We start from the raw sequence: 27,246 nt of genomic DNA, 5'->3' as shown, positions 1-27,246 counted from the left end.
GTGGACGAAGTTGATCAAGACATTCGTCGGATTTCTTTCAGTAGGCAGCAAGCATTTCACTTGAGCTGACAGTTATGGCAGCCTCTCCCGTCTCCATGAGACGAACACGACGAACACCGCCACGACTGACTGGTTCACAACCATTCCAATACCTACCTCCATGACATTTCGCATGATAAGATTGCGAACGACCCTAACTGCCCCCAATCAACTGGGCTGTGTGCTCTCTCTCCTCTGAGCTACTCTGTTCTAGTCATGCAGACAGAGGATTCTCATTTAAAATAACATCATCTGAAGGCAGGATGACAGGAGATCACGTCACAAGATTATCAACACATGTTTGTCTGCCAGGGTATATTTCAGCGTTCAGATTAGGTATGTCGGCCTCTTCAAACTTAGCGTCAGCAATATGTGAGTGAATCTCAACTCTTCCCTTCCTTGGCTTTCTTAATTCCATCCTAATTCTCTGGATGTACAGAGGTTCAAGATAACCTTCAGTTTCTGATCTGGACGCTTCAGGGAGAACATGGTAAGAAACAGAAGAATAGCTAAGCCATCATGCAAGTGGCCCACAAGGGGACAGACTTATAATTTGTAGTAAAAGCAGCAACAGCAGCAATGCAGCATGTCATAATCGTACACAACATTTGAGACAGGATTTTCAATACCTTCCCTGTCTCGCTAAGCAGGCTGTTCTATAACCTGCGCAGCATGGGCCTCAAGTGCCCAATAAGAAATCTGGACAGGTACTTAAAATAAAAGGAACATAGGAATATCAAGCTACATAACCTGCATAAGGCATCAGAGAGAAAACTGCAAACCAGGAAATTTGCTGCCTAGGTCTTGTGGGGTTTTGCCCACCTATTCTGCCTGCTGACAGAAAGATGAATACATCCAACTAGGTCATCAAGAAGGCATAAAGATTTTTTTGCCGTTTACATGGAGGGTTTGCTTTGCTCTGAGAATTTAAACGATCTTCAGAAATTCACATGTTCGCTTTCCTCTCCCACCGTTCTTTAACATCAAGCCTGAAAATATGACATATGGGTGATAAGAGCGAGAGCCAATCGTTTCATTTCACAGAAAAAGTGGTGGCAAGCTGGCACGTTAGCATTTGCGAGAGGTGGCCATAAGAAATGTCACACATTGCTGGCTTACCACAGCTCCATTAGAACCATGGTAAAAGAAAGAGAAAAACTCGTCCTACGAATCAGATTTCCTTAGTTTTCTCACAAGAGTTGATCTCATGTCCATCAGATTAAGTTGACCATAAAAAAAATCTCAAAATAACCTATAGATAGCCTATTAGTAATTTGCAGTTTGAATCATTATTGCCCACTTTGTTCACAGTAAGTCAAATGGTGTCTTCTTTGTCAGATTCAGTCGTACAATGTATATGAACTTCTTGAATGATGAAAGGTGAAATTTAAGGGAATTCAGTGTTAATGAAATTTTAGATGAAAAGATGAACATGAACTGCCCGAATAGCAACTAAGTAGAGAGTAGCATGAGACTGCATGAGATAGTGGAAAACATAAGCTGCCACATAGTATGATACAGTACAGTGATGAAATAGTACCCCCAATGCAACTTCCTTTTGTTCCTCAAGGGCAGGGACCGTGCAAGATTCTGCAAATGTGTGGGAATAAATCATCAAGCTATTTTTATGACAATGATATTTGTGAATTCCGTTAATTAATTAATGGCCTTGAAGAAACGATGATATGGCATCAAATCAATGATCTTGAATATATGAAGTCTAATAAATGTCTTAAAGATGTAAATGTATCTCGTATTACAACCGAACAGCAACAAAGTTAACTCAATCTGCTATCAATGTAGACGAAGGGACACATCAACTTTTGATCCTATCGAGTCAATGTACATTTAACAGACAAAGACACAAAAGGTATTATAATTGCAATTATATTGCATTTTTAACCTATTTGGTAAACACTATGTAAGAAATAGACAGATGCCAACACCAAATAGGCACTTCTAGAAAAAACCAATAAGAATCTAGATCATTAAATTTTAGTTCATTTCGTGGCAAGAACACTTTCTTCATCAGCCCATGACACCTACTCTGAACTAAAACCAGAACACTCTCGAAACAGGCTTTCGCCCCGCTTTATATATAAAGCAACAACCCGAAGTTACACGGTGGAACGATACAATGTGATGAGATAGTCCTCTGACACAGCAGATCCCGAAATGACAAGCCAGCATAGCCACGACTACGTTGCCGAACACCTAAGTACAGGACGACCAGATTACAACATGACGACACGACCTAAGAAACCTAGCCTCCACGACAACGCCCTCAAGAGGGGAACGCGAGCACCGCCGCTGTCGGGCCCAAAGGCCAAGGGTTTTCACCCGGAGATTCACCACGAAGAGAAGAACCACAACGACTTCTTCAAGAAGATAACGACACCCGCAGATGTCGTCGCTGTCGGCGCCAGAGCGCAGCGCTTTCACTCGGCAACTCACCCGTGTCACCATGAGGCCCCCAGACCAGTCGCCACGAGAACCAGCCTCCAGATCCAGATCTGGGCAACGCCACTGCAAAGAACAGAAAGCGTGCCCGAGCTACCCACCACTACACCCCTCGCCATCCAGACGACCAAGAGGCGTAGCCACCACTGCCGCCCTGGAGCCTGCCGGAAAGCCACCATGTGGGCCGCCATCCAGGGCCGCCGCCCCGGCATCCCTGCCCTGAGACCCACCACCCATCCATCTCACGACACACCAACCCCGGCAGGAGGAGTAGAAGGCACTCCTTCCACTCCTAGTCCGGCATCAGTCCCCGGATCTGGGTCGGCACCTCCACAGTAGGAGGCATCAACACCTGTGTCCCCATCCAGTCCCAGTGGACCGAGGGGACACGACCCAAAGATTGCCGACGGCCGCCGTCAACCCCCACAGGCCTAGCCTAGGAGCTTGTACGACGCCAAATCCGTGGTCATCGACATCGAGATACAGGACGAGGAGCATGGTCAGGGCCACCACCACCGAGCACTGCACCCATGACGACAACGTACACGGGCGCATCCCGGGCCAAGACCAACCTCACCTACCCGGGGAGCGAACCCCGATCTGCCCTGGGCTCAGATCCGGTCTGCCCAGGAGCAAACCCTAGGACCGAGCCGCCGCCACAGCACGCATTGCTGGTGTCCAGCCCCGCATGCCGTTGGCCCAGTCCCGGGAGAAGAGAGGCCGCCACACCACCGCCCCGCGCTGCCAGCCGGGCCGCAGCCACCACGCCGTGCAGCCATCACCAGCCCGCACCACCCTTCCCGCCCGCCGCCGCACCAGAGAGCCGCTTGCAGGCCAAGGAGCACCACCGCTGTCTGCCGCCACTGCCGGGAGGCAGTACCGCGGCCACCGACCCACGCCGCCGCAGCCCGCCCCTCCTGCCGGCCAGATCTGGCCGTCGCAGCACAGGAGTGCCCCGCTACCTTGCTGCCCGGAACGCCGCCGAACCTGCGCGTCGCCGCCACGCCTGCACGCCGCCGCGCCCAGCACCAGCGCTGCACTCCAGCTCGGAGAGGAGGCCCGCGTCGCCCCACCTCGCGGGAGACCGCCAGCGCCTCGCCGCCGCCGGAGAAGGAAGAAGGGAGAGGAGGGAGGGGTTGGAGGCGGCGCTGTCGGAGGCCCTCCCCATCGCCTCGCGGGGGCGGCGCGGGAGGGGAGTGGGGAGCCAAAAACAAGAACACTTATTTTGGAACGAAGGGAGTATTAACAAAAATAAGAAAACAACATATATTTTGCCGCAACAACTGCAGAAATTGAGGTATAGCAGTTTGTTCCATTACCTGAGAAAATTTCAAGACCTAAAGACCAATTGAAATATGTTACCGGGACTTGAGAAATAAAAATTCTGCAGTAAATAGCTTTATTTCTATAGATAACCCTTTTCCTGTAACTAATTTGCTGTGCTACGATTAAAGGCCCAAGCAAAAGCAACAATCTTCACGAATTTAGATGAAAATAAGATAGCCAAGCATTTTCATAAGTATAACCAGACATACCGCTTGGGCTCCTGTAGCTGATGTTGTATGCTGTACATCTATTGCGGCACTACCAATTGATTTATCCTTATTATTAAATTTAGAATCATTGGCTACATTTGTGTTCGCCCCAGTTCTTCCTACAAATTTCAAATACAACGAACAAATAGCTTAAAGATCTCCTGCAGAAGAGAAAAGAAAAAGAAACCAAACACAAGGTAATCGCAGATAAATAAAGAGATACCTTTAGATTTTCCTTTGGATTTTGTTTTTTCCTTTATTTGTAGCCGTTTCTTGTGCAATTCCTGTAACATGAAAGATCAAACAATTTAGTTGGTATTTCTCGAAACAAAAACAAAACTATAGAGTTGGTAACTTCAGAAAAAAGGATAGAAACACTCTGAACAAAGGTTTGGAAATTTGCCGTTTAATTCAGGGTTGAGATTCTTAAGGATGGGAAATTATGCTTTTCAACTGGAACTTCTCAAATGAAATTGTCGAGACCAGCATCTCATTAACAATCTATGTAATATGTATGGCACAAGACAAAAAAATGACCCAAACAAAAACATCACATCCAGTTTAGCACAATATCTTTTCTATAATCCAACCCAAACTCAGGCAACAATAGGTTTCAAATAGGCATTTCACAGAAGTGCTAATATTATATTTCTCTCTCTTTGTTTGCCGTGTTTTCTCATTTATTACACTCATCAATGTGCAATAGTGCAAGTACAGTATGCAGGATTCCTAACTAAAGCATAATATTGTGGCCTCTATGTTTTGACCTGAAATTTTGCAAGTTTTTTTTCCTTTAACTGCAACAAGTGCTAAACACAAAAACTGCACTCTTAAAAATATCTGGGATATTTATTGTCTTCAAATTTTGATGCCAAGTGGTCAATGGCTCAGCTAAAAACCTCTGGATTTTGGATGCCTGTTCTGTTCCTCTATTGGAACACTTCCGTGTCTGGTCGTGTGGTCAAAAAGGCGAGCACTTCAACTATCAGCTCAGAAGCTGAAGATATGTCTATGCAGCAATGTTTCTACACTTCATAAGACCAGTTTTATATGCTGGAAACAAATCAAACTATTCCTAACATTTTTTTATAAAAAGATCTGGATAAATTGGTTCATGGCAACGATGAGGGCAGCATAAGAAGAAAACACACCATGTCACCCCTAGACAAAGGTGCCACCGCCATTCTGTATGACTATGACATTGACATTAAAGCCTACAGCTTGAACATTTTCCTCCAGTAATTGAGGAGTAGGGAGGGAGTGAGGGACCAATTTTGCCCTGCCCTAGTGTGCCCTTCCAAAGTACAGTACTAATATGCTTCCTATAATGGTTAGAAAGAAGCATCCACCTGTGGGGGGTCATGAACCTCAGATTCGCACTAAACATTCGAGAAATCTACTGTAAGTATAAGAGAAGAAAACCTTAAACTTGTCGAGCTGATCTTGGGACAGCTTGGAGGGCTTGAATTCCGGATCGAGGAGCCTACTGGATGCGAGCGCATCCTCCTTTCCCTTCGCCTCGTCGCCTTCGTCAGCATCTCCTCCGCCTCCGCACCCCATCTCTTGCTTTGCCTTTTTCTTTGTTTCTTTGTTTCTTTCTTTCTCTCTTTCTTTTTCTGTCTTCCTTGCTTGTGCTGTCGCTTCCTGGGCTCGTACCTTTTTTTAGGTGACCTGGGCTCGTACCTAAGAGGGAAGGAAAGAATAGATAGGCTGGGCCTGATCTTGGCCCAAAGGTTCGTATGGTGTGTGGTCGGGCCTGATATCACCGCTTGTATGGCCAGGTCCGATCTTGGCCCAATGTTTGTGGATTTTGAATACGAGCGCACTCAAAATAATAATAAATCCCCTCTATGTAGGGTTTTTCTTCCTCTCGCGACGCACGGCGGTGTTGTTGATAAATCCACTCCCCCACCCTCGAACTCCAGCATGAAAAGTTCAGGCTGATCCACGGGCTGGCCTTGTCTCGGAGGAATAGGGGACCGGATGGAAGTTTCCTTCTTAGTCTAGGGTTCAAGATGGCTGGAAGCACGTCAAGATCCGGTGCTATGGATGATGATGCGGCCATGATGAAAAAGTTGGTGCTCTCGGAGGAGGACCCCGATGATGTGGTAGTTGAAGAGGAAGATGCGATCTCGGAGGATTCCACTAGATGGATGGCAATTACCAGGGTTCATATGGAGAAGCCCTATAGTCAGTACTGCTTCTACAGAAACATGAGGGCCGCGTGGGATCTGATAAAGGAGATGAAGATCCGTCCACTTAATGATAATTTATACACGCTAAAATTCTCTTGGTTAAGCATTTGGGAACAAGTTATGGAAGGACCTTGGACCTTTAGGGGAAACACGGTGATTCTGTCACCATATGATGGATTCTTGAAACCCTCGCCTTTCTCTTTGGATATAATAGAGATATTTGTTTAGATACAAGATCTTCTAGATGGCTACTATCCTCTACACAAGTCTCTAGCACGGAAGGTAGGGGAGTTTGTGTACACTGAGCCAACGTCACAGGATTTCGAGGGAAATTTCTTTAGGGTAAGGGTGAACATGAATGTCGATAAACCCCTCAAGAATGCAGACTTGCTGATCAAGGGAAATAAGAGGGACATCTTTATGGTTAAGTATGAGCGTTTGGTATGATTGGTGCTTCATTTGCTGGTACCTGGGACGCGTCTTCAAGGAGTGCGGACACGAGATTCCTCTTTCGTCTGCGTTAGTCTTCAAATACCTACAAGCTACCTGGTTTGGCAGTGCTAGAAGAGGCACATGGAGGAAGAAGCAGAGGTCGTGGACGTGGTGCTAGAGGAGGTGGACGTGGTCATGGCCGTGGAACGGGCCAATACCCCCTAGGAAGATGGCACATGCGACTACTGATGACCCGCAAGTAAAGGGAATAAATCGTAGTCCTTTCGATAATTAAGAATGTCGAACCCAATGAGGAGCAGAAGGAATTGATAAGCGGTTTCAACAAGGTATTCAACCCGTGTTGTAAAATAGTAGTAACAAATAGTTTGATAGCAAGATAATTTGTAGCAAGTAACAAGTAACCAAAGTAACAAGGTGCGGCAAGGTGGCCCAATCCTTATATTGCAAAGGACAAGCCATGAGTATTTCTTATAATAAGCAAAGCGTTCTCGAGGACACATGGGAATTTCACGTCACGTTCATCATGTTTAATAGATTTGCTTCACTACTTTGAGAAATTGTTATGTGGGTGGACTGATGCTAGGGTGCTGCTCTTACTTGAACAAACAACCCACTTATGATTACCCCCTCTCGCAAGCATCCGCAACTATGAAAGAAGATAAATCTAATCATAACATGAAACATATGGATCCAAATTAGCCCCTTACGGAATAACGCATAAACTAGGGAGCTTCTGTCACTCTCGCAACCCATCATCTACTTAGTACTCCATAATGCCTTCCCCTAGGCCCAAGCATGGTAATATGTCATGTAGTCGATGTTCACACGACACCACTAGAGCAAGAGCGACATACATCTCATCAAAATATTGAACGCATACCAACTTCACATGATTACTTATAACAAGACTTCTCCCATGTCCTCAAGAACAAACGGAACCACTCACAAATCATATTCACGTTCATGATCAGAGGAGAATAATACATGATTATCAATTTGAACATATGATCTTCCACCAAATAAACCTACTAGCATCAACTACAAGATGCAATCAACACTACTAGCAACCCACAGATACCAATCCGAGGTTTTGAGACAAAGATTGAATATAAGAGATGAACAAGGGTTTGAGATGAGATGGTGCTATTGAGATGTTGATGGAGATGAGTCCTCCCATGATGAGATGACCGTTGGTGATGAAAATGGCTTCGATTTCCCCCTCTCGGAGGGAAGTATCCCCGGCGGAATCGCTTCGCCGAAGAGCAAAAATGCTCCTACTCCTGTCCAGGTTCTGCCTCGAGACGGCGGCGCTTTGTCCCAAAAATATTCTCTCATTTTTTCTATGTCAAATGGCCTCATATAGCATAAGATGGGCACTAGAGGGCATCTGTGGGCCCCATAAGGCACTAGGGCGCGCCCCCTGCCTTATGGGCCCATGGTTGATCTTCTCTGGCACTTCTTTCTTCCAGTATTTTGTGTATATTCCAAAATAATTCTCCATAAAAAATTTGGTCATTTGAAGCTCTGGAGAATAGCTATCTCTGTTGTAGATCTTTTAGGTCTAGAATTCCAGCTATCAACAATTTCCCTCTTCATGTATATCTTGCATATTAAGAGATAAAAGACATTAGGGTTGCATCATAAAGTGAAATATTTATAAAAAAAATCTAAATAACAGTAGGAAAATATGATGCAAAATGGATGGATCATCTTCCCCAAGCTTAGACCTGCTTGCCCTCAAGCGAATGTCGAGCTCAATAATCATGACCACATGTTTATAGAGAGAGACGTCGATAAAACAAAATACGAACAAAGCATCATGCTCATTATTATAACAACAATTCTTCCTCGTAACACTTCTCATGATCAATTAATAATTCATTGACACGCTAAATTATAAATAATAGACTTTCTTGAAAACTAACAAACTATGTTCTCAGTCACTGAGACAATTACTATTCATCAGGAAGAGTCTGTGTAAGAGCTTTTGGTTTAGCAAATTCCACATACTCAACTATCATAGAGTCTACCATGATTGCTGACACTCAATGCATATTTTTAGAACAAACTTTTCAACCAGACATATAAGAAGATAGGGGTTTAACGTTTCACCTCCCAACTTATTTACCTCAAGGATAGTATCAACAATAATAACTCATGATTACCTATATCCAATAGGATATATGTGCCTTGATCGTTACCTACCACATGATGCTTGCTAAATGGAGAATAATTGAGGGTGGAATAAGAATGAATACTATTGACTCTTGCATAAAAATAAAAGCTAGAAAGTAACAGATATGCCCTTCGTAGAGGGAAGCAAAGGTTGGCATGCGCTTTTTTAATTTGGATGCGCAGGCTCTTAATGCAGAGGAATGTTACTTTATATTTCTCCTTATGATAGCAACCTTCATTATGCAGTCCGTCATTTTAATTGCGTTACCATCACAAGTTCGTACAAATCTTATTTTCCTTTGCAATAAAAGATCATAAATATTTATGAGCAATTTTTATTGTTTTGCATCGATGACAACTTACTTGAAGGATATTATTCAATCCATAGGTAGATATGGTGGACTCTCATGACAAGAATCTGGGTTTAAGGCTTTTTGGATGCACAAGTAGTATCTCTACTTTGTATGAAATTTTGGCTAGCAAAAGATTATGAGCAAGCACCACATGTTAGAGGATCCATGACAATATAAATTCTATGTCAATATAAGCAAACATAAACCATTACATTGTCTTCCTTGTCCAACATCAACTATTTGATCAAGCTTAAAATAATTAATGGGCGCTCACAATCATAAAATATGTCCAAGGTAGTATATCTATATGTGAAATATCTCTTCCCTTATTATTCTTTCATGAATTGCATCAATGACCAATGCTATGTTTGCTAACTTCCAATGAATTTTACCAATTATTCTTCTTATATGTGAAGTCATTACTCCCCATGGGATTAGCATATGAAATTTTATTATTGCTAGGATTGAAACAAGAAGGCGAAACAACAAAACTCAAACTACACTTTATTATATAACTCTCACACATGATTACATAGATAAATAGAACTGTCACCAAACAAGCACTCGAAAACTATTTGATACGAATACTTTATTCTTCTAAATCATGAAATAACTAAGGATCAAACTAGGATAGATAATGATGATAAAAGTGATGGTGATACGATACCGGGGAACCTCCCCCAAGCTTGGAACAAGCCAAGGGTGGTGCCCATACCCGTGTACTCAAGCTTCTTTCTTCGGTGATGGTGGTGATGAAGTGGTGGGCTTGTCCTCCGTCTTCCAAGCTGCTATGAAATCCATCTTTTTGATGATCTCGCAAAGATCTCAGTTCTGCTCCTCCAAGGCAATAACTTCTTGAGTGAGCGCCGTGTTTTGAGCACAAATCGCATCAACGACTTTTAATGCATTAATATCAGACAAAGAAAGATCAGGATCAAGGTAGTCAAAGTCGGGAGTCGAAGTCGAATCGATTTTCCTTAAACAGAATTGAGTCATAGTATCAAGTCGTGGAATCTACTAGATTTACTTAAATAAGATATTTTGTATCCATGCTGGAAATTGTATGGCTTCTATGAGTTTTAACACTAAATATAGAGCAAAATGCGTACACAAAAATGCTAGTTGCATTCCACTTCTTTTCATGGCCAACCTATTATATAGCTTGCATGATGGAACATATATGAGAGGGTCTTTCTCACCTTCTCCGGTCAATCTTGATGCATCCTCCTTGTCATGCCAATTCCATTCGTCGACAAGCCTGATCCTTCATTTTGATCTAGGGTTTTCGAGAGCTAAATCAAAGGTGTCAGCGGCTGAGCATTTGGGCTTGGCAGGGTAATAAAGGGCCACGAGGCATGTGAAGAGGGGTTTGGATGATAGCATATTATTCTACCACAACTAAACAAACAACTTAGATAAATTAGTAGAATCAGACATACTCCATAGCATAGTCGGGATTCTACAGTTTTATATAGCATTCTAGGATTTGGATCGTGGCTCAACATGGATTCTACTAGGTCTGGATTCATAGTGGGACTTGGATCGACATGCTTCCATAGGGTTGTGAAGTCGTACGATTCTAGGAGTCGAGTCGGGATTCTAACTACCTTGTATATATATGGAGGTGATGCATGCATGTTTGAATACCATGCACAACATTGATGTGGCGCCTGTGTCGAAAATCGTACAGTCCCCGCACAGAGCGAGATTAGTTCATGACATGTCATGTGTTGTCCCTCCCCACGCCGCATGCTTCGACCAAGTGGGAGGGATTCATGCATACACATGCATGCTATTAAACTATATCATGTTATCCCAGAGCATGACCTATATATTGTAATACAAACCAAAAAAATCCCCTCCTAAATCAAATTGACATCTCTCGCTGTCGATCAAAGTAGTGATGGACCAAGCGGGCCCACAAATGGAAAGCATCGATATCGCTGATAATCGCGTGAGTGGGTGCTACAGGACAACCACCATCGCTTTGCATGTGGGCCAAACATATGTATGGAGGTGTGTGTGGTTGTGATGTTTGAATACCCAAAATGCACAACTTTGATGCGGGACATGCCTCGAAAACTGTAAAGTCCCCACATAGAGCGAGGTTCATGAAGTGTAGTATATGTTGGTCCCCTCCCCCCTCTTTGACGCATACTATATGCTCCTATCACTACAAAAAAAAGACACATCTGTGACATTTTGGGCCGAAGGAATTTTTTCCCTGTCATACTTATGACACTTCTATGACAATAATTGTGACAAAACCCGGTATCATCATAGATGTGGTGGGCTCCTACTTCTATGACAAAAAATCATGACAAAAAATGGGCTTTTCGTCCTGGGCGGGCCGGAAATGCAACTGCATGACATTCTTTGGGTCGTCCATGATAGAAAAAACTGTGGTAAAAGCGAGGGCGAGGAAAATATCGGGGTGTTCCCGGTTATGGTGGGTGGTCGGGGCCGAGCGATGCACGGAGGTTTGCACGTTTCTCTCGTACATGCACGCGCGTGGGTGTGAGGCATTCGGCTCTAACTGAACCCGAGCGAGGCGTTCGCCTACTAAACCCGAGCGATTGCACTGCAGGCTACGCGTTACTGAACCCGAGCGATCGATCGATGGCTGTTAACTGAACCCGATCAAGCGATTCCTTCACTACTGCTGCTAACTGAAGCCGATTGATGCTGCCTCTGGATGAACAGTGAGCGTTGCTGGGGAGGGGTGGGGGGTGGATGAACAGTTCCCGGTGGGGTGGATGAACAGGACCCCATGGTGTTGCCTCTGGATGATCAGGACCCCGATCGATCGAGCCTGTTGGGGCTGGATGAACAAGACCCCATGGAGGGCTGGATGAATAGGATGACCCCGTGGAGGGCTGGATGAATAGGATGACCCCGTGGAGGGCTGGATGAACAGTAGTGGAGGGTGGATGAACAGTAGCCCGTGGAGGGGTGGTTGAACAGGAGCCCGTGGAGAGGGCTGGTTGAACAGTAGCCGGTGGAGTAGCGCGTGGTGGAGGCTGGATGAACAGGATCCCATGGATGAACAATCGCAGGTGGAGGCTGGAGGAGGTCGACGGTGGATGAACAGTAGCCCGTGGAGGCTGGAGGAGGTCGACGGTGGAGATGAACAGTATCCCGTGGAGTCCCGTTTTGCAGTACGCCACACCCCTCCCGATGAACAGGACCCCCGTTTCGACCGTAGCGCTCCAACAGAAGTCTGTTTCCTTCGTTTTGCGGTACGCCAGACCCCTCCCGATGAACATGATCCTGTTTCGAATGTGGCCAGTCGAACACAAGGCCGTTTCCTCCGTTCAGCGGTACGCCAAGCCTCGTTTCCATCGGCTGTTCCGTCCAAGCCGGTTGGTTCCCACGCGTTCCGTTGCCTCCCCATGAACACGATGCATTCCGTTGTCTCCCCATGAACACGACAAGGACACCGTTTCTCTGTTCCGACCCAGCCATGTACACGAGCCATGGCCGTACGTATGCGCGAGTAGGCGTTCGAGACCCTGCTGGTATGTACGTATGTGGCCGTATTTTCTTTCTTGCACACTGGCCATTGTACGCACGTGTACATGCTACGTGCGCGCCTCTACTATGACACATGCACGCCTGTACATCGGCCAGTATGTACGTACACATTCGCGACCAGAATGACAACGCTATGTACGCTTCGACCAGGTGGGTCCCGACTGTCAGGCACTTCCTTGCGTGCGAAGATGTAGCTGGTGGGTCCTAGCAATCAGGGGGCGAATTGTTTTTTTTGCCCGGACGCACTTCCTTGCGTGCGAAGATGTAGCTGGCGGGTCCCAGCAGCCAGGGGGAAACATTTTTTTCGTGAAATACAGTGCATGTCCAGTGGGTCCCTGCTGCCAGGTGGAGGAATAATTATTTTGCGCGTAATAAGGAGGCAATTCCTTGCGGCTGCCCTGGACCCAGCTGTCAGCCTATCAACGTACAGTACTCTTCCGATGGAAGTCGTTCCTTGACCATGTTGACCACGCCGCGCCGAGAGCACCAGGGCGATGGACGACGGCGAGGCCTAGGAAGGGGACGACGCGGAGCCGGGGAAGACGCGACAGTGGATGCCCACGCGGAGAGGAGTACGAGGGTTCACTGGTTTGGCTGCAGTGTGAGGCTGACATTGCCGCAGAATAACAGGGAGTGTGGGTGAGTGGAGGGATGGCCTGGCCAGCGGTGGGAGTAGTAGGGGGTGGTGAGGCCTCCACGGCAGCACAACCAGCCACGGGAGGCAGGAGCAGGCAGCACGACCGGCGCTGCTTTGGGCGGCTGGAGCAAGAAGACTAGAGGTTGAAGAAGCACGAAGACCATTGGATGGACATCGTACAGTCACTATAGCTAGAATGGTTTATATTGACTAAGTTGACAAAGCCCTTGGTACACGTCGCCCACAGGTCAGCTTCTGAAAACGGTGCACCCCAGATGTCAGGGGAAGGAATCATTTTTTGGGCAGGTGAAGGTAGAATATCCGAGATTGAAGAAGAAGCACGACATCCGCTGGATGGACATCCAACGACCACTACTGCTAGAATCGTGTGTTGACTATAAGTTGACAAAGCCTTGCATACGCGTCAACTCATTTTTTTAGGGGACGCGTCAACTTAGTAAGGCCACAAGTGTGTGGCAGAGAACTTATAGCCCATTTGAAATTTATAAGAATGTGCAGCCCATTTTTGAATTCTAATGAAATTTACTACAGCTCATTTACAATTTTTTAAAATTACAGCCCATTTCAACCAACCATTCAAAACAGAATTCAATAAAATTTCCCATATTTTGATGGGATCCGAAATTTTTTTATCCCGAATTTCTAGTCAGATTAAATACAATTTCAATATAAATTTATATTACGTAAAAATCCAATGAAACATTGCGCGTGCAACAATTAATGAAATTAAAAATTTCAATATCCAAAAATAATATTTTATAAAGTAATTACGTGTTTGGTGCTTTTTTTATAGTTACTACCCAGTTTTTATAATTACATCCCATTTATTATTTCTTAAAGCCCATTTTCTTGTTGGCCTAATGCATCTCTCTTAGGAAAGATTTGCAGCCCAGGAGGGCGGAGAATAACAATTTGACCTTGCCTGCTGATACGTCTCCAACGTATCTATAACTTTTGATTGCTCCATGCTACTTTATCTATTGTTTTGGACTATAATGGGCTTTATTTTCCACTTTTATATTATTTTTGGGACTAACCTATTAACCGGAGGCCCAGCCCAGAATTACTGTTTTTTTGCCTATTTCAGTGTTTCGAAGAAACGGAATATCAAACGGAGTCCAAACGGAATGAAACCTTCGGGATCGTGATTTTCCAACCGAACGTGACCCAAGAGACTTGGACCCTACTCCAAGAAGCACCAGAGGCGGTCACGAGGGTGGAGGGCGCGCCCCCCTACCTCGTGGGCCCCCTGACGCTCCACCGACGTACTCCTTCCTCCTATATATACCTACGTACCCCCAACAGATCGGGGACGGAGCCAAAAACCTAATTCCACCGCCGCAACTTTCTGTATCCATGAGATCCCATCTTGGGGCCTGTTTCGGAGCTCCGCCGAAGGGGGCATCTACCACGGAGGGCTTCTACATCATCACCATAGCCCCTCCGATGAAGTGTGAGTAGTTTACTTCAGACCTTCGGGTCCATAGCTAGTAGCTAGATGGCTTCTTCTCTCTTTTTGGATCTCAATACAATGTTCTCCCCCTCTCTTGTGGAGAACCATTCGATGTAATCTTCTTTTTGCGGTGTGTTTGTTGAGACCGATGAATTGTGGGTTTATGATTCAGATTATCTATGGAAAATATTTGATTCTTCTCTGAATTCTTTTATGTATGATTGAGTTATCTTTGCAAGTCTCTTCGAATTATCGTTTTGGTTTGGCCAACTAGATTGGTAGTTCTTGCAATGGGAGAAGTGCATGGCTTTGGGTTCAATCTTGCGGTGTCCTTACTCAGTGACAGAAAGAGTCACAAGGCACGTATTGTATTGTTGCCATCGAGGATAACAAGATGTTTTTTTTCATATTGCATGAATTTATCCCTCCACATCATGTCATCTTGCTTAAGGCGTTACTCTGTTTTTAACTTAATACTCTAGATGCATGCTGGATAGCGGTCGATGAGTGGAGTAATAGTAGTAGATGCAGAATCGTTTCGATCTACTTGTCTCGGACGTGATGCCTATATACATGATCATTGCCTAGATATGTTCATAACTATGCTCAATTCTGTCAATTGCTCAACAGTAATTTGTTCACCCGCCGTAGAATACTTATGCTCTCGAGAGAAGCCACTAGTGAAACCTATGGGCCCCGGGTCTATTCTCATCATATCAATCTATATCACTTTATTTACCTGCTTTGTTTTTACTTTGCCTTTACTTTTTACTTTGCATCTATCTATCAAAAATACCAAAAATATTATCTCTATCAGATCTCACTCTCGTAAGTGATCGTGAAGGGATTGACAACCCCTAAGCGTTGGTTGCGAGTTGCTATCGTTTTGTGTTGTGCGTGGTCTCCTACTGGATTGATACCTTGGTTCTCAAAAACTGAGGAAAATACTTACGCTACTTTACTGCATCATCCACTCCTCTTCGGGGAAATCCAACGCAGTGCTCAAGAGGTAGCACCTGCGTATTCCTAAAAAAAAGTATAGCTGGGCTAGCCATTTTCAGCTTGAAAAAAATTAATATCTGGGCTGGATATCTGGCCTGGGCTAGACGGGCCACAGCCCGCCCAGTTAATACATGCAGTGATGTTTTCGTTGTTGTTCAGAGGAGAAAAATTAATATCTGGGCTAAACATCGCTCAAGAAAAACACTGCAGTGCTCACATCTAAAAAACACAAATACTGCTTGAGCTGCTTGGTCCCAGCTGTCGGCCGCTCCTTATGCAATTCTCTCGTTTATTGACTACATAGGTTGACAATGGTGTGGGACCGTGATGTCAGGAAACCAGGAGGAAGCAAAAAAATTTATAGTTTTATATAATAAGGAGGCACTTGCGTACGCGCGGCTATGGCCCTGGTGGGTCCCCACTGTCATCCTCTCCAAGTAAAGTCATCTCCTCATCCTCATGTCTGTTGACCATGTTGACAACGCGAGACGGTGGCGCCACGGCGAGCGCAACAACTTGAAGGATGATGGCGAGGGCCTTGCAGGCCCTACGGATGGTCTGATACAGCGCCCGCTGTTCATTCAGGAAGCCAGGATCATAGGGCCACATGTCCGCGATGGCATTGTCGTTCGCTTGTTCACCGATGCTCGTTGAGGAGACGGAGGTTGCAACACAGGTCCTCCTGCGCTGTTAGCTCTTCCGCCATTAGGGCGTCGAAGTGCGGCCACACCTGCTCTATGGTGAACACGACATGAACCGGCTTGGACAGTGGCGCCGGCTCCTAGTCGGAAGCTACGTCCATCGTCCGATTGTCATCGCTCAGCTCGGTGATCTCGTTGGCGAGCCAGCATGTCCAGCTGCTGGACCAACCCGCTGCCAAGCACGAGTCTTACTACCCTGGCCCACCCAGACCACCTCCCTCGCGCGCATGCGCTTTGCGCCCGAAACGGTCAGCGCCGCCTGCCCCGCTTCCCGGTGCAGGCGATTGCTCCGCCTTCAAATGACACAAGTGCCGTCCGTCCGTCCGTTTGCCGCCCACATTAATGATACGCGGTTGCCGAGGCGTCTACTCCGGCGCCACACGTCCGTCCCTCCATCGCCCACCATTGCTATATAAACTGCTGCGCCGGCCATAGCCGCAGTTATCTGCATTTGTTCCCTTTCTCCTGTCCACACGACTACTGCCCACCATGGCTTCCTCGCGCTCCAGCGCTCTTCGGGACGGGCGGACGACGGACCATAAGGAGATGGTAGCCATTGCTGCCGACTAGCTGGTAGGCTAGCAGCCGAAGGACGATGATGTCCCAATGGAGACATGGTAGTCGATGATCCGGCGCCAACCCCCTCATTCACGCCATCCTCGCTGGTGCATTGCACCATGACCATCGGCGAGGCTCGTGCCCAATATATGGACATAGTGAGGCAGAAGCGTGAGGAGGAGTTCCAGGAGGCGCAGGCCGACGCCGCCTACAACCACCATCTCCTCCAGGAGCACCTGCAGGCGGAGGAGCAGATCGCCGTGGAGCGGGCGGAGCAGGAGGCGCTGCTCGACTCGTACCGCTCTGCCCGCGAGGGCCGCCTCGAGTGCTGGTGGTACCGCATGCGGGTGGCGAAGGCTGCGGCCACCTACAAAGAGGGCGATGAAGCGGACGAGGCACTGTTTGGCAAGACCGAGGACAATGCCGGCTCCGACGAGTCCCCGCTCTGCTGGCGTCGACGAGGCCCTGCTCCACCGAAGCCCCGCGGCGCCAACAACGAGGCAGAGGACACCGCCGGCTCCGACGAGGCCCCACCCGGCCAACAACGAGGCAGAGGACATCGCTGGCTCAGCCGAGGCCCCACCCTGCCGGCAATGAGGGGGAGGATTTCCCCCGCTCCACCGATGCACCGCCCGCCGACAACAAGACAGGACATCGCCGGCTCCACCGAGGCCCCGCCCCGCTGCCAACGAGGTCGCGCCACACGGAAAACGAGGAAGAGTAGAACACGGTAGGTTGCAGCCGCTCGGGTCCAAGTAAGGCCATCGCTGCTACCCTCCGGTTGAAGCCAAGCTAGGCGGGTTGACTATTGACGGCCGATTAGCTTCTTGGCAGCGACGTGGAGTCGGAGAGCTATGTTGGAGAAGGACGCTGCTTCTACTTAACTGCTGGTGCAGTTGGCTGACTGACACATGGGCCCAACAGGCATCTTGGTCACATGTCAGTTACGCAACTGCACCTGCAGTTAAGTCACTAAAACTTCTGTTCGGCTCAGCCGGACACAGGTGGGTAGCTTCAGTTAATTAATTATACCTACAACGCACCCCTTTTTAGTTGAAGAATGTATGAAATGTAATGAAATCCGACATGTTTATATGAAATCCGGTCGTGTATGAATGAATTTAGTTCGATTAGTTCGAATTCTTGTATCACTGGCATTGGATGAACATGCAAAACAGTACGTACTAGCATTATTCCCAGGGTGATCACCTCGTTTGCAGCAGTTTCACATGTACTCCCTCCAGTCCTTTTTAGTTTGCATACAAGTTTTGTCTACAGTCAAAGTATCTCTACTTTGACCAATCTTATGGAAAAAGTATGCACTTTCACAATGTGCAAAGTAAAAAGGAACAGAAGGAGTACAAAGAGTTTGAGCAGCTTTTTAGCGTTCCTGTACATTGCAATCAAACACACAGGCCTGGCAATTCATAGAGAACATTCAAAACAATCAATGATTATGCATCTCAGCGATTCACATGTCAGAGCCAATATTTACTTCACAACTAAAGAATAAAGAAAGAAATTGATCGACGCTGCTGACAACAAAGGGATATTAAACGCATGTCTTCTTGCTAAAATTAATGAGCAAAATTTGACAAGGTTGTCCCATTCCAAAATATCAAATGCCTACGATTGTGGAATAGGCAGGGTTTGCCATCAGTTCAGACATTGACATGGCACCTCGTGCTAAATAAACCAACTATTTTTTTGTGTGGTTCCACCAAAATCAACCAAATTCGCGCGTAGCTTGTATGATTTCGCCCTTATATGTTGCAACGCCTTGAACTTATCGGCACCTCCTTTCTTGTGGTGGAAATGAATGATTCGATGTATTCATGAACATTTTGTGCAGTTCCCATTGAAATCAAGCTAAGCACCCCTGTTTGCACAAATACAAAAAAGTGATTAGTATAAAGCAAACTGTACTATGAATTGATAGTTTAAACATGCACCTACATGGTCCATGTAGAGCACACTTTTAGAAAAATGCAACTCACCGGAAAGAATCCTAGAACAACATTGTACTCACGCGCCACAACAAGAAAATGGAGATTTGTCAGTCCTTCTGAGCTGAAGTTAGTCTGGTCTTGTGGGGAGTAATGTAACCATCCTTCAACTGCTCCTTCTGATGAGAAGATAGCCATGGCTTGTTCATCCTGGCATAATCGGAACTAGTCACTTCACGTACTCCATATTCTTCTTCAAAGGAGGATGATTCTGTTGCGCAAAGACAAGAGGACAACTAAATGCTAGCATTCCTGTTTGCTTGAAAAAAAGGAAAGGAAATATTTAAAACAACACAGATGAAGCACTTCTCAATGACAATACCACTTTTTCATGAGAGTATCTAAACAGTAACACAACACCAATAGAGATGACAAAGCTCAATCATATGGATGAAATCTGTGGGCGAGTACCAACCTTTGTCAGGAGGCTTAGCATATAGATGAAGCACTTCTCCGGAACCATCTGTTGCTATCTACTGTGGTGGCCATGCTTACTATATACTCCTTGATTAGTTTAATGTTTCCAACATCTTCTTGTGCAGTTCCACTAAAATATATGGTATCTTCAAAGAAGATCCCTGTTTGCACAAGTAGAGATAATTACGTACTACATTAAGAGTGGCATCAAGTCAGTGGCAAAACATTGCTCGTTCCATCCATAGCAATAAATTAAGATGCAAAACTATATCATTACTTGTGTCATCATAGTTCCAGTGCTTCATTACAGCACTGGGATTTGATTTTTGTTTTTCTTCCACTTGTTCTTCCCCTTCATCACTTGGTTCAATAACAGACAAGCTTCGCGTTCAATGTAAGATTTGGCATGTCAATTAGGGAGCACAAGTATAGCACTAAAGAATGACATTAATTTTCTGATGAAAGTGGAAAAATACAGGCCAATAGTTGTGAAATATCCTTATCTTATCTCAATGGGATATTACGGTGCACATACAAATTTGGAGTCTTGTCTCCATTTGTGCAGTTCACTAAAATCAAGCAACATCACCGTACAAGTAGCACAACATATGAAAGCACACTGCAGAATCATGTGAAATAAGGCTAGTATTGACCTCTCATGACGCGGAATTCAAACAACTCACAAGAAGAAGATCTGGACCAAATTTGCCAACACGGATAGGAAGTAAGATCTCCTCTTGTGCAGTTCCACTAATATCAAGCAATCAAGCAACATTGTCGGTGTGGCATTTTGGTTGAACTGCACAAAACACTCTTAGAACAAAAGTGTTTTGTGCAGAGCAACAAAAGTTCACAATGGCAACAAGGTGAAGTAGATAACCCTGTTTACACAAAGGTGCAAAGGAAACAACTAGTGGTCAATAACGGTGGATGACACATAAGCCAACAAAAAGAAGCATCTACCTTATCTAAATGGGAAAGAAAGCAAGACAGTAGCATTTCTCAAACGGTGGCATTGATTAATATTAATAGAGAGATTATATTAACAATACAATTTGTTAAACATGTAATTTGCTTTTAACTGTGGCATTGCATCAATTTTCCAGCGGCATTATTAGAGGGTGTTTGTTTACATGGACATTTTGGTGTAGGGACTAAAAAAACTCCGTGTCAGTCCCATCTAAACCAAACAGGAGGGACTTTTAGGGACTAAAAGTGGGCATTTGGGACTAAAGAAAGAAGACCCAGAGGGAGAGTCTTTTTGGGACTTTTTCCAACAGTTACCCCTGCCACGCATCACACCTTGTCTCTATTAGTTCATTACTAGGGGTAACATGGTCTTTTAGCATGTCATTTAATAACCTCTAGTCCATGTTTAGTCCCTGGAACCAAGCATGTAGGGACTAGGGAGTTTTTAACAAAACAAGGCCTTAGATTAACAACAGCTAAAGAGTTGCACGGGACAGTCGATGGACCAGCACCGTGTGCATCTACCGATGTACTGGGGTGATGCACAGTCTGTTGCAACAAAGAACAAACAACCAAGGAGCATATTTGTGTTGGTCCCAGTTTTGTTATCTTTAGACACCTTTCCCTATGTGAGCGTAACAAATCTAGTCCTGCTCAAACTCTACAGCCTTGTCCCCCAAAACAAAAGGTCAGTTTGTTACAGATGTGCGTACTGCGTTTGTCATTGTTTTCCCTTTTCGACCAACGTAGGTGCTGGATAGCGAGTCTGTACTAGTACTTTCCCCCTTCCTTTCCTCTTTGAACCACGTCCTAGATTTATGCTATGCAACTTTCCCCACTACTTCCCCCCATTCCTTTCCTCTTTGAACCACGTCCTAGATTCATGCTATACAACTTTTCCCACTACTTTCTCTCATTCCTTTCCTCTTTGAACCACGTCCTAGATAATGCATGTGGAATAAGTAAATTATACCTTAAGGTTCTTGGGGTGTGGTTTGGTGGGCGACCGGAGGCCGTTCGGCCCACACTATGTACGACGGTGAAGAAGAAGGGGTCGGATGCCCTCCCGTGCCGCCGCTGGGTGAAAGTGAACAGCTAAAAGGATCGATACAGTTTACTAGAGGGGGGGGGGTGAATAGGCAACTAACAATTTTTAGTTTTTCTTTAACAAAATAAACTTTGCATCAAAGTAGGTTGTCTAGATATGCAACTAGGTGAGCAACCTATAAGATGCAACAACAACAAGTACACAAGCAAGCAAGGGATACAACACAAATAAGCTTGCACAAGTAAAGGCACGAGATAACCAAGAGTGGACCCGGTGAAGACGAGGATGTGTTACTGAAGTTCCTTCCTTTAGAGGGGAAGTACGTCTCCATTAGAGCGGTGTGGAGGCAGAATGCTCCACAAGAAGCCACTAGGGCCACCGTATTCTCCTCATGCCCTCACACAATGCGAGATGTCGTGATTCCACTATTGGTGCCCTTGAAGGTGGCGACCAAACCTTTACAAACAAGGTTGGGGCAATCTCCACAACTTAGTTGGAGGCTCCCAACGACACCACGAAGCTTCACCACAATGGATTATGGCTCCGCGGTGACCTCAATCGTCTAGGGTGCTCAAACACCCAAGAGTAACAAGATCCGCTAGGGATTAGCGGGGGAATCAAATTTCTCTTGGTGGAAGTGTAGATCGGGGCCTTCTCAACCAATCCCGAGCAAATCAACATGTTTGATTGGCTAGGGAGAGAGATCGGGCGAAAATGGAGCTTGGAGCAACAATGGAGCTTTTGGGGGAAGAGGTAGGTCAACTTTGGAGAAGAAAACCCCTTTATATAGTGGGGGCAACAATCCAACCGTTACCCCCCAGAACAGCCCCGCAGAGGGCGGCACTACCGCAGGGGGCAGCGGTACTACCGCTAGCCCCAGTGGTACTACCGCTCCCCCTCGCGGTACTACCGTGCAGCTAGGGAGGGCAAGCAGATGAGCAGAGGATGGACCCGGTGCGGTACTGCCGCGGTGGTAGGGCGGTACTACCGGTCTCGAGCGGTACTACCGCTTCTGCTGCCGCTGCTTAGTGCCGCACAATCCGACACGAGAGGCAACCCCCTCGAGTTGACGCGGTAGGAGCCCGGTACCGTAGCGGTACTACGGCTGAGGACCCACAGGCGGTACTACCGCTGCAGAGCGGTACTATCACCTATGGATCTTGAGCGATACTACCGCTGGGACCAAGCCACACACACAGAAGGGGAAGAAAGCCTCCATCAAAGTGGGAAGGCTCAGTGGGTGCAAAACGGATGTGTACGTGTTGATTCCACTCTAGCCTTACCAAAAGCGGATCCCCTCTTGATAGTACGGTGACTCCTATGAAACATGTCCACCAAAACAGAAACGAAAGAGCTACACCGTCTTGATTAAAACTCTGAGGGGAAGGAATCGTCTCGTGCCAAAGGATGAATCTCTGAAATGCTCAAAGCACACAAATTAGTCCGCAAATGTGTTGTCATCAATCGCCAAAACTACATCGAGAGAGATATGCCTTAACAATCTCCCCCTTTTTGGTGGATTAATGACAACAAGGGATTTGCACAAGGATAGTACAAGAATGAAGAGATACTTAGAACTAAAAAATATAGACGGGCTCCCCGTGAATGTGTGTACCTAATTAGTAGTGCCTTTGGAATGCAAAGCACACACATTAGGATCAACACTCCCCCTATCTTTTATAGTCCAACAACCTAAGCATATGGGTACGTGTGAGCAGGGTATATACTAGGATAAGCATGCAACTCACAAATTACCAAAGTACTTGATGGACATAGATAATAATGGATAATGTAGCATACGTCTCACACCATATGACTGGAACTAGGTCTCATGGGCACAAAACCAAATCAAGCAAACGACAAGAGAAAGCAACAACACAACAAACCACAAAGACACGGACACACACACACTCGCAACTCGGCAATGACACAAATCCTATACTCTCTCCCCCTTTGGCATCGAGACACCAAAAAGGCAAAGAGAGTTGCTACGGCTCCAGGTGATAGCAAACTGAGGATCTCGAACATCACATCCCAACGGGATCGTCTGCATCGCCTTCTTCGGTTGGAAACTGCTCAACGTCTGAATTGGTCCACTAGCAGTGTTGCTGAACCCACTCCCCCTCATCAGTGATCCTTCCATCAGAACCGCTGTTAACAGTTGCACCCAACTGACGCATGAGCTCCTTGTGACGGCTGCAGGCCTTCTTCTCAGAGACATGAGACATGTACTGGCCATGAGACTCCATGCAGAAGAGTTTCTTCATCTTATGCTTAATCTTCTTTGCCCAAGAGGGTGCACTCCAGAGGGCTCATAGTCCTCATCATCATCGGCCTCAGCCTCGCCCTCGGTATCCATGTCAGCAGCAGTAGATGGACCCCCAGATTTAGGAGTCGGGGTGCCCCAATTGTCCTTCTTCCTTAGACGCTTGATCTCATGAGAAACCCATTCTCCAGTTTCCAACATAACCTTGGGATATACATGTGCCCAGGCCCTCTCAATGAGCAACATGATAAACGGACCATAGATTGGGCACTTGCGCTCAGAAACGGCAGAAAGAAGTTCATACCACATAACATGAGAGATGTCCAGGGACTCGCCAGTGTTTGTTTCCTTCTCATGCTGGCAGAAGAGTAGCATATCCACAAGATAGGAGTGGACCATATCCAGATTCCCGACACGAGGGAATAGAGTCTCTCGGAAAATGCGGTGAAGGATGTCCAGAAAGGCAGGAAACTCATAGGTTTCCTTCTTAGTCATGGGGTGAATCTTCACAGAACAGTAGGGCCAGAGAGCTTGCTTGTGAGTGGAGGTGGTATTCCGGTGAGGGCGGAAGCCAACTGGAGTCTCAAGCCCGTGATCTTCCACCCCAAGTAACTCCATGAAGGCCTTCCACTTGATAGAAAGCAACTTGCCATTTTTCATCCAAGTCAGAGTCCTTTCTGCATTAATCCCAAGATGAACAGTGGCATAGAACTGAGCCACCAAATCTGCATCAAAGTCCTTGTTGAACTGCATGATTCTGAGGATGTTTAGCTGAGAGCACATCTGAAGGGCTTTGCCAAAGTACTCAGGGTCCTTCTCCATAGCATCCGTGTCGATGGAGCGCACATCAACATAGAGATTCTTCTTGGCCTTGATCACATCAAAGAAGATGGCAAACTGAAAACGATTCCAGAATGGACGGTTGACCAAGTGGGTTCTTGGTCTTCCGCATAGGGGTTGTGGCGACGCCTTTCCCATAATTCCTTGGCAGTCATCTCAGTCACAGTCTTGCCCCTCGGCTTCGGCTTGTTGGCAGGCTTCTTCTTGAGTTTAGGCGCTGTCTCAGAGGTGCGGTAGCGCTTTGACGTTGAACGTCCGGGGTTGACACGGCAGGCTTGCTGCTCAGGATGTTCATCACCTGAAACCAAACACACGAGCAAAAGAAACAACACGAAAGAAAGAGCATAAGCCTCCAAATAAAGCAACATGGATCAAAACATGGTAGGAGAATGATGGAATAGGGCATCCAGCGGTAGTACCGTGACCCATCCACGGCAGTACTGCTTGAGCGGTAGTACCGCGCCAGATGAGCGGTAGTACCGCTCTAGACGGGGAACGGAGGTTCCCTACTGCCGTGGACAGATCCGGCACTACCGGTGATGCCAAATTCAAAAATAAACCTACCTAACTTCAATCCAAAAGGCCTAGAAGCTATCTCCATCCTACTCGAGCCTCGACTTAGCCAAAAAATGAAAAAAACAATGCCTATTGCCCCTAACAACTAGATGCAAGATCTAGGCAAATAGAGAGCGGGAACGGGGGAAATACCAGCATCCATGGCAAGAGGACACGGTAGGGATCGACTCCACTGGAGGAACTGGAGAGGGGCGGCACGAAGACGGCGGCCGACCAAAGCCCTCCTGCAGCGAGACGTTGCTGGAGTGACGAAGAAGACGAGCGAGTGGAGCGAATGGGTATGGGGGAGAAAAGCAACTCCCCCTGCCCGAACATAACCCCCCACGCCCACCCCGGAGCGGTAGTACCACTTGGAGTGGGCGGTAGTACCGCTTGATGCTTATCAGCGGTAGTACCTCGCACCCAGCGGTTACCGCTCAGCCGCAAGAAAACTGGCACAAAAAAACTTAGCGCAAGAAAAAGAAAACGACTGGAAACGAGAGCAAACACAAACACAAAAACCAACACAGAGAGGACGAGAACCACACTCCTCTCCAAGGGAGGGCGGTGGCTAAGGCCACCTATGTTTGAGTCCGGAGGTATGGCGCCACGAAGAATTATCCTTGGGCCCATGACCAAAACTCGTCTTTGAAGCACACATACCATCAAAAATGGCTAATGTGAAAGAGTTGATCAATTTATGCATAATGGGGGGGGGAGGGAGAGTTCATTGAGAGAACAACACTCCCCCTATGTCCATGCCTACACCTAAACTAGACAACAAGTTGAGTGTGGTGGGGTGTGCAAGGGTTCAAGTCACATTGCTCGAATCAATGATATTTAGCTCATGCCTTAACTCGCGAAATCTTGCTTCATCCAAGGGCTTCGTGAAAATATCTGCAAGGTTATCATGAGTGTTGACATACTTGAGCTCGATCTCCCCTCGCCTAATATGATCCCGGATGAAGTGATACCAAATCTCAATATGCTTCATCTTGAAGTGTTGCACCGGGTTGAGAGAAATCTTGATGGCACTTTCATTGTCACACCAAAGAGGCACTTTGTCACAAATGACATTGTAATCCTTTAAAGTTTGCCTCATCCATAAGAGTTGTGCACAACAACTACCGGCCGCCACATACTCTGCTTTGGTGGACGAGAGAGACACACAACTTTGCTTCTTGGAAGACCAACTCACCAAAGAGCAACCAAGAAATTGGCACCCTTCGGAAGTGGACTTCCTATCCACTTTGTCTCCCACCCAATCGGAATCCGAATATCCTTCAAGCTTGAAGTTTGCTCCTCTTGGGTACCATAAGCCAAAGTTTGGGGTATGAGCCAAATATCGAAAGATTCACTTGACCGCCACAAAGTGGCTTTCCTTTGATGCGGCTTGAAACCGCGCACAAATTCCCACACTCAACATGATATCCGGTCTAGATGCATAAAGGTAAAGCAAGGAGCCAATCATGGAGCGATATACCTTTTGATCCACCGCTTTACCATTGGGATCAATGTCAAGTTGGCACTTGGTGGGCATTGGAGTGGAAGCCGGCTTGACATCACTTAGCTTGAATCTTTTTAGCATGTCTTGACTGTATTTGGCTTGGTTGATGAAGGTACCTTCTCTTCTTTGCTTGATATCGAAACCGAGGAAGAACTTCAACTCTCCCATCGAAGACATCTTGAACTTAGAGGTCATGAGAGCGGCAGATTCCTCATTGAAAGCTTTGTTAGGGGAACCAAAGATAATATCATCAACATATAGTTGGCACACAAACAACTCCCCTTTAGCCTTCTTAGTAAAAAGAGTGGGATCGATTTGCCCGACTTCAAATCCACGATCTTGCAACAATTCGGTAAGGTGGTCATAACACGCACATGGGGCTTGCTTGAGGCCATAGAGTGCCTTATCGAGTTGATACACACGATCGGGGAAGTAGGGATCCTCAAACCCGAGGGGTTGCTTGACATAAACCAACTCATTAATAGGACCATTAAGAAAAGCACTCTTCACATCCGTTTGTTG

The 27,246-nt window shown here is 46.3% G+C and overlaps 1 protein-coding gene across 1 annotated transcript; it reads right to left on the bottom strand.

The window, feature by feature from the left end:
• Positions 1 to 931: 931 nt before the first annotated feature.
• On the bottom strand, positions 932 to 23,805 carry LOC119279604. Its single transcript, XM_037560793.1, has 6 exons — positions 23,671 to 23,805; positions 5,457 to 5,678; positions 4,258 to 4,318; positions 4,035 to 4,153; positions 1,580 to 1,629; positions 932 to 1,028 (listed from the first exon to the last, which is right to left on the bottom strand). Exons 1-6 carry the CDS (start codon positions 23,803 to 23,805, stop codon positions 986 to 988), a joined length of 630 nt encoding a protein of 209 aa, XP_037416690.1. The 3' UTR covers positions 932 to 985.
• Positions 23,806 to 27,246: the final 3,441 nt, after the last annotated feature.

The sequence above is a fragment of the Triticum dicoccoides genome, chromosome 3B (genome assembly GCF_002162155.2).
Source record: "Triticum dicoccoides isolate Atlit2015 ecotype Zavitan chromosome 3B, WEW_v2.0, whole genome shotgun sequence".
NCBI lineage: Eukaryota > Viridiplantae > Streptophyta > Magnoliopsida > Poales > Poaceae > Triticum > Triticum dicoccoides.
Note: the sequence above shows the minus strand (reverse complement) of the source record. Positions and strands in the feature narration are given on the sequence as shown.

Coding starts and splice junctions, on each gene's coding strand:
- LOC119279604 (XM_037560793.1), bottom strand. CDS start 23,805: ATGGAGTCTCATGGCCAGTACATGTCTCATGTCTCTGAGAAGAAGGCC. Junction 4,154..4,257: donor ATCCAAAGGAAAATCTAAAG/GTATCTCTTTAT, acceptor TGAAATTTGTAG/GAAGAACTGGGGCGAACACA. Junction 1,630..4,034: donor CAGCTACAGGAGCCCAAGCG/GTATGTCTGGTT, acceptor ACACATTTGCAG/AATCTTGCACGGTCCCTGCC.